At 46.1% G+C, this 11,853-nt stretch overlaps 2 protein-coding genes across 2 annotated transcripts; one reads left to right on the forward strand and one right to left on the reverse strand.

Moving 5' to 3' along the window:
• The first annotated feature begins 1,223 nt into the window (after positions 1-1,223).
• Positions 1,224-6,665, forward strand: LOC108221822 (uncharacterized). Its single transcript, XM_017395676.1, has one exon. The coding sequence runs from the start codon at positions 1,224-1,226 to the stop codon at positions 6,663-6,665; it is 5,442 nt and encodes a 1,813-aa protein (XP_017251165.1).
• Positions 6,666-7,255: 590 nt separating this feature from the next.
• On the reverse strand, positions 7,256-10,402 carry LOC108218316 (uncharacterized). Its single transcript, XM_017391224.2, has 4 exons — positions 9,612-10,402; positions 8,432-9,159; positions 7,912-8,339; positions 7,256-7,834 (listed from the first exon to the last, which is right to left on the reverse strand). Exons 2-4 carry the CDS (start codon positions 9,153-9,155, stop codon positions 7,379-7,381), a joined length of 1,608 nt encoding a protein of 535 aa, XP_017246713.1. The 5' UTR covers positions 9,156-9,159; positions 9,612-10,402; the 3' UTR covers positions 7,256-7,378.
• Positions 10,403-11,853: the final 1,451 nt, after the last annotated feature.

Consider the following 11,853-nt stretch of genomic DNA (forward strand, 5'->3'; position numbering starts at 1 on the left):
TATTCACAATATATATTTCTACCTTAACAAATAACCTTAAATTTTTTTTTTTAATAAGGAGCTAAATGGATATATACGACGATGTGCAAAACTCGTATATGTAGTCTTGAAAGAGTTGGAAATAAAATATGTTATAATCATAGGAATTAAGTCGATTGGAAATATTTTTGAAGGATAAAATTGCAAGTATCAGTACTTTCTCGGAGAAAAGTTGCATGTAACATTATATATTAAAAATTATATATTTCCTCTATTAAAAAAAATATATTATTTAAAAAAAATTATTTGATCGTTATTTGAGGTGTAATGAAAATATATATATATATATATATATATATATATATATATATATTATTTTTTGATTTTGCTTTTGAACAAAAGTATTGTGTAAAAAATTAAAATCACTGTTTTAGAATGGAGAGGATATTTCTATCAGGAGAACATATTCTATATAAGTGAAGTATTCTTTAATTTTTCATTAAAGTTCTAACATACCTTTTTTGACCAGCAAGCTTGTAATGTTGTCTTTCTAGTCAAGTGTTTTGCGCAAATTTAATATTAAAACTTTTGAATTGAAATTATTTATATTATCTTCACAACTATTGCAGCTTTTGAATTTATATTTGTTTATATTTTAAGATAAGTTTACAGTTTACACAACTCTTGTTACCAATATTTTAAAAGTTGTGTTATGTATAACACAACTGTTATTACTAATAGTATTACCTTATAATAATTAATTTCTCAATACTTTGTAGTTTGTACATTTTGCAATTTCACTTTAAAGATGATGTTGGGTTATAAGCCTTTCGGCCCAATCCATTACGGCCCAAAGCAGGTCCAGCCCACCGTTTGAACTTAAACGTTACTATGGCAACGGTCGAGGCGAGAGAATCCCGCCTCCTTTACTCATCATAACTTCCCTCCCGCATCGGGCGGGAACGTTACATAGCAGGGCTCCTCCTCCTCCTATAAAAAGTGGGTAAATCAGTGGTAAAATTCATTCACAACTTTATACATTCTTACATACTCGCTTGCAGTTCTCTAAACCCTTCCTAGAGCCACTAATTTATTCTCACACCGGAGGTGAATCGGGGGGACAAACCCTCGCATTCTTCTCTGTTTCAGGTCATACTTCGGCTTTGGTATCCGGCAGAACTTTGGCTCTAACATTGGCGCCGTCTGTGGGACACTGCAAGTAGAATTTCTCATAAATCAACACCATGACAAACACCACCGAACAAACCACTGGAAATACCTCCAACCCAAACCCAGGTTTCGACTTTGGCAATAGTCCCGAAGGGCTGTTGCCCACCCCCGAAGAACAACAGCAGATGCTGTTGAAATGGCGAGAAGAGCAGGCTGCTAAAGCCCAATCTTCCAAGACCAAGGAGCAAGAAGCTGCCCGACTAGCCAAGAAGAGGGAAGCCGACGAACTCCGGCTGAAGGCCCTCCAGCTACAAAGGGAAGAGATTGAGCTCCAAGAGAGAGCCCTCCGAGAGGCCTTGGAGGCCGAAGGAGATCGAGTGCCGGAAGGCGAAGGAAATAAGAAGAGGAATCGGGAAGACCAAGACGGGTCTTCGGACTCCGAGTCGCATTCCCGAGGGCCTCGTCACAGGCATGTCACACCTTCGGATACCGAAGGAGAGGAAGGTCCCCACGTTAGGGACCGACTTCGCCGAATGGAGAAGGCCATGTTTGGGGACAAGACGTTGACCCATGAGCCAGTGATAGTCGAGGAGATCGAGCAATATCGGCCGCCCCCGGGTAGACAGTTCCCGAAGATGAATGAATTTAACGGGAAGGGCGACCCGATCGATCACTGCGACAAATACGAGTCCCTGATGACTGGAATGGGACATTGTGACATCATGCTATGCAAGATGTTTAAGACCTACCTGAAGGGATCCGCTACGATGTGGTACCGATCCCTACGACCAAGGTCGGTCAGTTCTTATGATCAATTGAAACGCAAGTTTTTGAGGCACTACTCTCACTTGTGCCGAAGAGAGAAGGATACAGAAGCCCTAATTCATTGCCGACAGAGACCCAATGAGGAGTTGGGCGACTACTTGGCCAGGTTCAAGGAAGAAGCTGGGATGGTCACTAATCTGGATAAGGTGAAGGCTGCAGGGTTCCTGACGGCCGGTCTGGATCCGGTGAAGGGTAAGAAGCTCCGATCATCTTTGTATGATATACCCCCTAAATCGCTGAATGACATCTATTTGCGGGGAGAAAGCATCAGAAGGAAGATGGAATCCATCGGGGGACACAAGAGCGATCGGAAAGATGATCGGTACAGTTCCCGTTCGGACGGCAGGGGAAAAAGGAATGATAGCCACCGAGGCAGGAGAGATGAAAGGGATGAAAAGCTGGATCGGGGGGCCGAACGAAGGAGAGATAGAGACAGCACTGTGTTCACTCCTCTGAATACATCTGTCTCCAAGATTCTTAACGAAATTAAAGGAAAACCAGGATTCGTTCGGCCGCCGAAGATGAAGATCCCAGATTACAAGAAAAACTCTGATAAGTATTGCGACTATCATCGTGACAACGGGCACAATACCGATGAATGCTACCACCTGAAGAAGTTAATAGAGAGGATGGTCAAGGCTGGAGATTTGAACCAGTATGTTAAGGATCTGAGGGATCGGTTGGGTCCCAAAGAAGATAAAGGGAAGGCGCCCGAAGAAGGTGAGAGGTACAGAGGTGAGGTCCGAACGATTTTCGGGGGAACAATTCTGGACCGAAGTAGCAAAACGGCTAAGAAGAAGTACGCCCGACAGGTCTACAACCTCTATAGCATCAACTCCACCAAACAGTCGTATCCTATAATGTTTTCACAAGAAGATTATGAGGATGTTATGCTGCCGCACGAGGATCCGTTGGTCATTAATCCCGTGATCGGCCAAAACAAGATCTGGAAGGTTCTGGTTGACGGGGGAAGTTCTGTTAACGTCCTCTACTACAACACCTACCAGAAGATGAACCTGGAAGGCAAGCAGATCGATACCTGCTATGAGGCACCCCTCTATGGCTTCGGCAATCAGCCGGTCCCGATCGAAGGTACGATCCACTTGCCCCTATTGCTCGGTAAATCCCCTTATACTGTGGAAAAACAGGTCAAGTTTTATGTGGTCCGAGTTGAGAGTCCCTTCAATGCCATCTTGGGGAGACCTGTTCTCACTGCTTTCGAAGCCATTGCCTCTATTCCCCATCTTAAGTTGAAGTTCCCGACCGAAAAGGGGGTGGGAGAGATGAGAGGTGATCAGAAGGCAGCTAGGATCATTATGCTGGAAGACTTGGAGAAAGAAAAGGATCTAGGTGGCGCCGAAGGAAACAAACGGCGCCGAACCGAAGATGGTCCTGGGGGCAGCGGCCATGCCCTCCATATTGAGTTGGAGAAGTTTGGAAATGATCTCTCAAACCCGATAGCCGAACCGGGCACCGAAACCGAAGAGGTGGAATTATATGCAGGGTGCTCGGGAAAAATGGTTCGGATCGGTAAAGATATGGAGCCAGGGTTGAAGGAAAAAGTGATTGATGTGGTCCGTCGCTACCATGATGTCTTTGCCTGGGGACCCGAGGATATGCCAGGGTTGGATGAGTCGATCGCTCGGCACAGGCTAAATGTTCATCCTCAGGCTGTGCCCGTGAAGCAGAAGAAGAGGAACTTCGCGGTGGAGAGGCAAAAAGTGATTGAGGCCGAAGTGGAGAAGTTACTGGAGGCCAAGTTCATCGAAGAAATCGAGTATCCAGAGTGGTTGGCAAATGTGGTGGTGGTCAAAAAGTCAAACAACAAGTGGAGAATGTGTGTCGATTATACCGACCTCAACAAGAATTGCCCGAAGGATCACTATCCTTTGCCGAACATCGATCAGCTGATAGATGCCACCTCTGGCTATCAAATACTCAGCTTTTTGGATGCATTCTCAGGGTATCATCAGATCGCCATGGATGCCGAGGATATTCCGAAGACAGCATTCATCACCCCGAAGGGAACCTATGCTTACATCAAGATGCCCTTCGGCCTGAAAAATGCGGGGGCCACTTTTCAAAGGATGGTGAACAAAGTCTTCGCCGATCAGATAGGCCGAAACATGGAATGTTACGTAGATGATATGATAGTGAAGTCCTTATTTCAAGATCACGCCGATGACCTCAAGGAATGCTTCGAGACCCTAAGACGGAACAACATGAAGATCAACCCCGCCAAGTGCACCTTCGGGGTTTGTAGTGGCAAGTTCCTAGGGTACATGGTCAGCGCAAGGGGGATCGAGGCGAATCCCGAGAAGATAAAGGCAGTGATAGAAATGGAAGCCCCGAAGACCATTCGGGACATTCAGAAGCTAACGGGGCGACTGGCAGCCCTCCGAAGGTTCATCTCTCGGTCGGCAGAAAAGGCGCTCCCCTTCTTTGAAGTTTTGAAGGGAGCCAAGAATTTTGAGTGGGGGCCGAACTGCATAAAGGCCTTCGAAGAAATAAAGGAATATCTGGTTAAAGCCCCTCTGCTGCTGAGGCCCGATCCGAAGGAGACCCTCCAGTTGTACTTGGCAGTAAGTGACCGAACCCTTGGTGCGGTCTTGGTAAAGGAGCACGAGAAAAACCAACATCCGGTCTTCTATGTGTCTCATATGCTGAGGGATGCCGAAACCCGATACCCGAATGCCGAGAAGTTCGCATATGGGCTGGTCATGGCCTCCCGAAAATTGCGACACTATTTTCAAGGGCGAACGATACAAGTGGTCACCGACCAACCTCTGAAGAAGATTCTCAGCCGACCGGAGGCTTCGGGCAGAGTCGTCGCCTGGTCTGTAGAATTGGGGGAATACGACTTAGAGTATGTTCCCCGAACAGCCATTAAAGCCCAAGCCTTGGTTGACTTCATGGTAGAGTGCCGTTTTTCCGGGCCGACGGACTTGGAACCGAAGGAACAGCTCATTCGGACTCCTGGTAGGTGGAAGTTGTTTGTGGATGGGTCGGTGGCCGGGTCAAAATGTGGGGCCGGATTGATCCTTTCTAGTCCCGATGGATTTGAGATTTGTCAAGCCATCCGGTTCACTTTCCCTTTGACCAACAATGAGGCCGAGTACGAAGCCCTCTTGGCAGGAGTGGGTCTAGCCAAAAATCTGGAGGTAAGGCACTTGAGGGCTTTCAGCGACTCCATGCTGGTTGTCAAGCACTTTTCTGGGGAGTATGAACAGAAAGAGCCCCGAACGAAGGCTTACGCCGCTAAAGTACGCGAACAAACTCAGTTTTTCGAAACATTTGAATTGAGCGCCATCGGTCGGGAAGACAATGGCCGCGCCGATGCTCTCTCTCGATTAGCCTCGGCCGAAACACAGAATTTGACGGGGTCCATCTACTTGACGGAGGTAAAAATGCCTTCGGTCGACAAGAAAGCTTGCCTGGAAATTCATCAAGGCATAAATTGGATGACCCCCATCAGAGCATACTTGGAAAAAGGGTTCTTGCCCTTAGAGAAGAAGGAAGCCCAAAAGATAAAGTACCGAGCAGCTAGCTACACACTGATCGGGGGCCGACTCTTTAGGCGATCAGTCTCTCAGCCGCTGCTCCGATGCTTAGATCCAGAAGAACAACTTCTAGCCCTGGAGACAGTTCATGAAGGCATCTGCGGCGAGCACCTGGCCGGCCGATCCCTAGCCCTAAAGATACTCCGACAGGGATTCTTTTGGCCGACCATCAGAGAAGATGCAGCCAACTATTCAAAGAAATGCCGACAGTGTCAAATCCACAGCAATGTTCCGAAGCAACCCCCGGAAGAAATGACTTCGGTCCTCAGCCCAATCCCTTTCTCCATGTGGGCCATCGACATAGTCGGAATCCTACCAACCAGCACCCGGCAAGCCAAATATTGCATAGTGGCCATTGACTACATGACAAAGTGGGTCGAAGCCCGACCGCTCTCAGCTATCACCGAACAGGCTGCCAAGAAATTCTTCCTGGAGCAGATAATTGTGAGGTTTGGCATACCGATGGTGTGTGTGTCCGATAACGGCACCCAGTTTGTTGGGAAAAAGTTCAAGGAATTCTTGGCCAGCTTCGGCATTCAACAGAGGTTCAGCTCGGTCGGTCACCCCCAAGGAAACGGGGCGATCGAGGCAGCAAACAAGATCATCTTCCACGGAATCAAGAAGCGCCTTGGAGAAGCTAAGGGACTATGGGCCGAAGAGCTCCCTTGGGTCCTGTGGGCATACCGAACCACTCCTCGCTCTTCGACAGGAGAAACCCCATTTCGGTTAGCTTACGGGACCGACTCGCTTGTCCCGGTTGAGGTTGGCCTGGAATCTTACCGAACCCAGGTCTTCAATCCTGATACCAATGAATATGGCCTCCGAGGCAACCTGGATCTCTTAGAAGAAGAAAGAGAAGCCGCCCATCAGAGGAACGTCCGATACCAACAGCAAGCATCTCAATATTATGATTCGGGTATCCGAAAACGTTCTTTCAGAGTTGGGGACATGGTTCTCCGAGACTTGGCTACTTCCATGCCGACGAAGCAAGGAAAGCTTATGCCAAACTGGGAAGGCCCCTACACTGTTGTTGAGATAGTTCGGCCGGGAACGTACAAACTTGCCACTCCAGATGGAAGCCCCATTAAGAACACCTGGCATGCTTCCCAGCTCCGGAAATATTATCAGTAAGGCTTCCCGCCCGAATATTTTACTTTCAGTAATACATTACAATTATGTAATTGTTTCCTTTCCAATGAATAAAAACTCCTACTTCAAATTTTTTGAGTAATTTCAACTTGTTTAACACTCCGACCGATCCCGTAACTAGGGGCAACCTGATCAAAATTACGGGACCAAAGGAGTTATCCTTGATTTAACTTAATATTTGCACGATTGTTTTTATCTACAATGGGGCCGATCGAATACATAACTTAAAGATAATAACAATCCCCAAATATTGGGGGATCGAGGCATTGTGCTGAAGCCAATTTTTAAGGCTAAAGACGCACATTTCCGAATTCAATTAGTGTGTATCGAGATTTGTCGGTCAGACGTAAAACTGAGACCGAACGGTCAAAGACGTACATATAAAAAAAAATATATATATATCGAACATGTATTGAAACCCTTCGGTTTAAGACATACATACAGTCGCAAAAAAGCTTACTGGTCGGCCTAAAGGTTGCGACAACAAAAGTATGGAGACCGACCGGTCGAAGACATACACTATCTAAGACATACATCAGAAACAAAAACATGTATGGAGATAAAACCAAGTATGAAAAGCAAGCCCGAAGGCAAAATTAATTAGAAGCCCGAAGGCGAAATATTTATACAAAGCCCGAAGGCAGATCGTTTTTACAAATAATGGCCCGAAGGCCAATGAAAGTACAAAATTAGAATTACTCCGAGTAGTCAGTCTCGGGATCGGATGAAACAACAAGGGGTTCGTCCGGATCCTCACGGCCGACCGGATCAGAAGCTCCTTCGTCCAAAAGTAACTTGTGATCCAAGCCTTCCTTGTGAGCCCGACGGACCGCCTCGTCATATCCAATGTCGAGGAACCGATCCTCGGTCTTCTCAAGAAGCTTCCTCGTCTTCTTCTCCTTCTTTCGGGCAGCCTTCAACGCCAGGTTGCGGCGCTGAACCCTCCTGGTCAGAGTATCGACTTGCCCCTTCAGACGGCCTTCCGACTCCCGAAGGTCCTTCAGGTCCTGGTGGGCAGCATCCAGCTCCGTCTTCAGGGCCGCCAGGGTATCTTCAGCTAGATTGGCTCGAATAGTAAGGGCGTTCACCCCAGCCATCTGCTTCTGCATGTCCTGGACCTTATCAGTCACCGCCGCCGCCCAAGGAGAAGCCTGCACATAAATGGACAAGTTAAAAAAGATATACCGGGCCCATAAAGTGGAAGGGACTAAAGGATGAGAACACTTACCAGAGATAGGAAGCACATCAGCTGCTCGCACGCTTGCAGAGCAGTCGCCGACTCATAGGTCCCCCGGTCGGCCGGCAACATTTGCGATCGGCAGAGATCGCCCGCAACTTCCTTGATCCGATCAGGAGCCTGGATCGCAATCGAATCGGTCGCCAAAACCGACCACTCCGGAATGTAAGGCCGGACCTCCGATGAACCGTCCGGCCTGTTCCTCTTCCTAGAGGCTTCGGCGGCCGGAATCTCCACCACCTCGGAGGCTTTCTCAACCGTCCCCTCCGCACGACCAACCTCCGGGGTCTTCTCCTTCGCCACATCCGCCTGGACTATGGCACCAACTGTTGTTTCGCCGCGGGCCTTTGCTTCGGCCTCCTTCTTTGCCGCCATGGCCTTCGCCGTCTTCCTCTTCAGGGCTTCGGTTCGGGAAGACACTGCACAAAGAAGACAGCGTTAAAACAATAAACAGGTACAAATCAAGTGATCAACTATCGAGGGAAAAGCAAAGAAGAAATAGAAAGACTACCGTCACTACCCCAAAGAGTGAAGAGCCACTCCTTCTCCCGACTGGTCGACAGCAGAATCCGGTTCGGCTCCTGGACTTTGTTCAATTTCTCAAAGTCCTCCAGGTCCTTACCGACCAGAGGGGGAGTGGTGATGATGGAGGGGTCTACCTCCCTCCACAGAGAGAACTTGTGGATCGAGTGACCCCCCAGGTAGAACCACCGTTCGTGGGTACCCTTGTTGCTCGAGTTGGTTTCACACCAATTCGGTCGGCCGGTCTTGCGGCCGATGGTATAAAAGCCATTGCTCTTGGCGTTTTTCTTGAAATCATGATGATTCCAGAAGAGAGCTGGCCGAGGAGACACGCCGGCCATCAGACACCGATGCTGGAATACGTTTATGTACGTAAATCCGTTCGGGTCCAACTGGCCTAAGGCGATCCCCGTCTGCTTCAGAAGTTTCTTCAGCAGGGGGAGCATCGGGAGCCGAAAGCCGCACTTAAAGGCGTTTTCGGAGATGCCCACACACTTGTGCCCTTCTTCCGACTCAGGTGTTTGGTAGATACAATCGCTCTCTATGGCTGGATAAATATCCCACGACCGATGTATCTGGTACTTTATCCGAAACGACTTCAGATCCGCTTCGGTCAGTAAGGAAGGAAAGTTGGCCATAGGAAACTTCAGCACATCGCTAAAGTGATCCGCGGCCGAATAAGACGTCCCGACTATGTCACCCGACCGATCCATTTGCCTGCAAACGAGAGAAGGCAAACATGAGCCATGTACTCGGAAAGAAAGAAAAAGAAGAAAAAGAAGCAAGCCCGAGTACAGAGGGCCGAATCGGGTCGGGCCAGCAGGACTCGACTAACCTAACCCTAGAAAGCCGACTCAGGCAACAAACATTCAAAACTCAAACAAGAATTAAAGCACAAATAACACAATAAGTGGAGGAAGCGACGGCGACAAGTCACCGGTTATAAACTCAGAGACCGCCGGAAAACCCCTACTGCGATCCTGATCTACGACTACCAGTACAATGCAAGCACATAACAAGAACAAAAAACCCCCCAAAAATCGGTAAGCCGGCGGGACAACTCCTACCAGGAAAGAAAATACGCAAAGCAACAAAATACAGTGCACTAACATCTAGCAGCATCCTAAACATAAAGGATGATAACTGACAAAGAGGGGAGAACAACTTACTTGTCGTAGAAGAGATGTGGAGAAAACGGGTGAAAGAAGCCGGAAAAAGAACCACCGCCGGTTAACAACTATCGCCTGGGAGCAAGAAGCTTGAGAGAATGGAGAGTTGAGAGGAAAACAAGAGGATATTGGAAATATGAAAAGAAACGGGTGGTAATGATTTGTATTTATAAACGAATTGTGAAAAGGCGCGCCCTATTAATGGCACCCTTTGGAATGCACGGCCCAGATTCAGCGCGTATCTCGAGGCCACGCCATCCGGCGCCCAAACGACACCACGCGTCCATCGGACCAAGCATTTTGAAATCAGACCGAAACAACTGCTCAGCTCCCACTACAGCCTCACCCTGTCGGTCGGTCAAAGACAACTTAGGCTTCGGCCGCGTTTGAAACCCGACCGAAGCCTGGGGACATGTTGGGTTATAAGCCTTTCGGCCCAATCCATTACGGCCCAAAGCAGGTCCAGCCCACCGTTTGAACTTAAACGTTACTATGGCAACGGTCGAGGCGAGAGAATCCCGCCTCCTTTACTCATCATAACTTCCCTCCCGCATCGGGCGGGAACGTTACATAGCAGGGCTCCTCCTCCTCCTATAAAAAGTGGGTAAATCAGTGGTAAAATTCATTCACAACTTTATACATTCTTACATACTCGCTTGCAGTTCTCTAAACCCTTCCTAGAGCCACTAATTTATTCTCACACCGGAGGTGAATCGGGGGGACAAACCCTCGCATTCTTCTCTGTTTCAGGTCATACTTCGGCTTTGGTATCCGGCAGAACTTTGGCTCTAACAGATGAGTTCGTCGTGCCAACCTGTTAAAGTATGAATATTTATATGCAGTATATAAAGTATTCTTGGTTTCGACCATGTTGAATTCGACAGTTAAAAAAATGGATTTATAAACTTTTGATCAGAATAAAGTAACAGCAAACAATCTAAGAGTAAATTATTAAGGTCCTTTATGGTAAAAAAGGAGGGGCGATGAACACGTGTAACGAAGATGTAGGTTGATAAAACCGCTTAAAGTCAAAAGTGATTCAAACTCGAAACACGTGAATCAATTTATCCAGGCTGTGTCTGGGCCCGACCCATTCGGAAGCAGTTGAACAACAAAAACTCCAGTTTAGCTTACCAAATTCCGACCAAGGACACGCACGGGGGCCTAGGACGTCGTGGAACAAGTTATCCGTGATGGGTATTTTGCATTTTATTCTTTCCGGGCTTCTTATTTTTACGGTTCTTTTTATATTTTTTTATCATATTTTTTAAAATTTATGTAAGTTTGAAGAGTTTTTAAAATTTGTTTCTAAAAAATTAAATAATTACGAATATAATCCCGATTATGGGAAAAGGAGTATTCCGTCAGCCAGACTAGATTTATATGTCCAGAGCTCACATCGACTACATAAAGGGAATGTGAAACTTTTATGAGCACAGTCAAATACTCCCTCCATCCCCATCCCTATGTTCTTTACGCTACTTTTTAACACGCATTTTGAGAATCCTATAAAATATAATTTCATAACAAATTTTTTTTAAAAAAAAATTATACTATATAAAAGCTTCAAAATGCGTGTAGTGAACGTAAACATGCTGGTGGGACGGTGGGAGTAACTAACCTATATCGAATTGCTAACATCTCCGTCTGCTAGTTTACCGGGAGGAAGAGGGTTCAAAACCCTGATAATTAGATTGATAGTTTTGATTTTTTGATTAATCCGATTGAATATTTAAATATCTAAAATGGTTACTTAATATTAAATGACTAATTATTGGTTGTTGATTATGTGTTTATTAAAATTCTATCATATTTTTTAAACATCCTCACTCAAATATGCATTTTTTGAATTATAAAATAGGTTCTTAAATTGTCCTTGACTTTTTATGATATTGGCGAGAAAGACTCTCACAACTAAAACTTCTCTCAAAATCTCTTATTTAAAAATCTATTTCCGGTCTTGGCAAAAAAAAAAAATCTATTTCCGGTCAAATAAAGTTCGTCGCCTAGTATCGAATAAAAATATTGAGATCACGTCAACTTGAATTCGTCCTTAATAAGATCGTACTAACATTTTTAACAAGATGTTATTGAAAAAATTTTAACCAGCAAAATAGAACTGCCAAAAGAAAATATATCTGTTTTTATTTAAGTTAAATGCTTTTAACTTGGTATATAATCCAAAAAATATCATAACGTGTCTACAAGAAAGTAAGACGAAATTTCTCGCGATAAATGCCGT

Source organism: Daucus carota, chromosome 5 (assembly GCF_001625215.2).
Source record: "Daucus carota subsp. sativus chromosome 5, DH1 v3.0, whole genome shotgun sequence".
Classification (NCBI taxonomy): Eukaryota; Viridiplantae; Streptophyta; class Magnoliopsida; order Apiales; family Apiaceae; genus Daucus; species Daucus carota.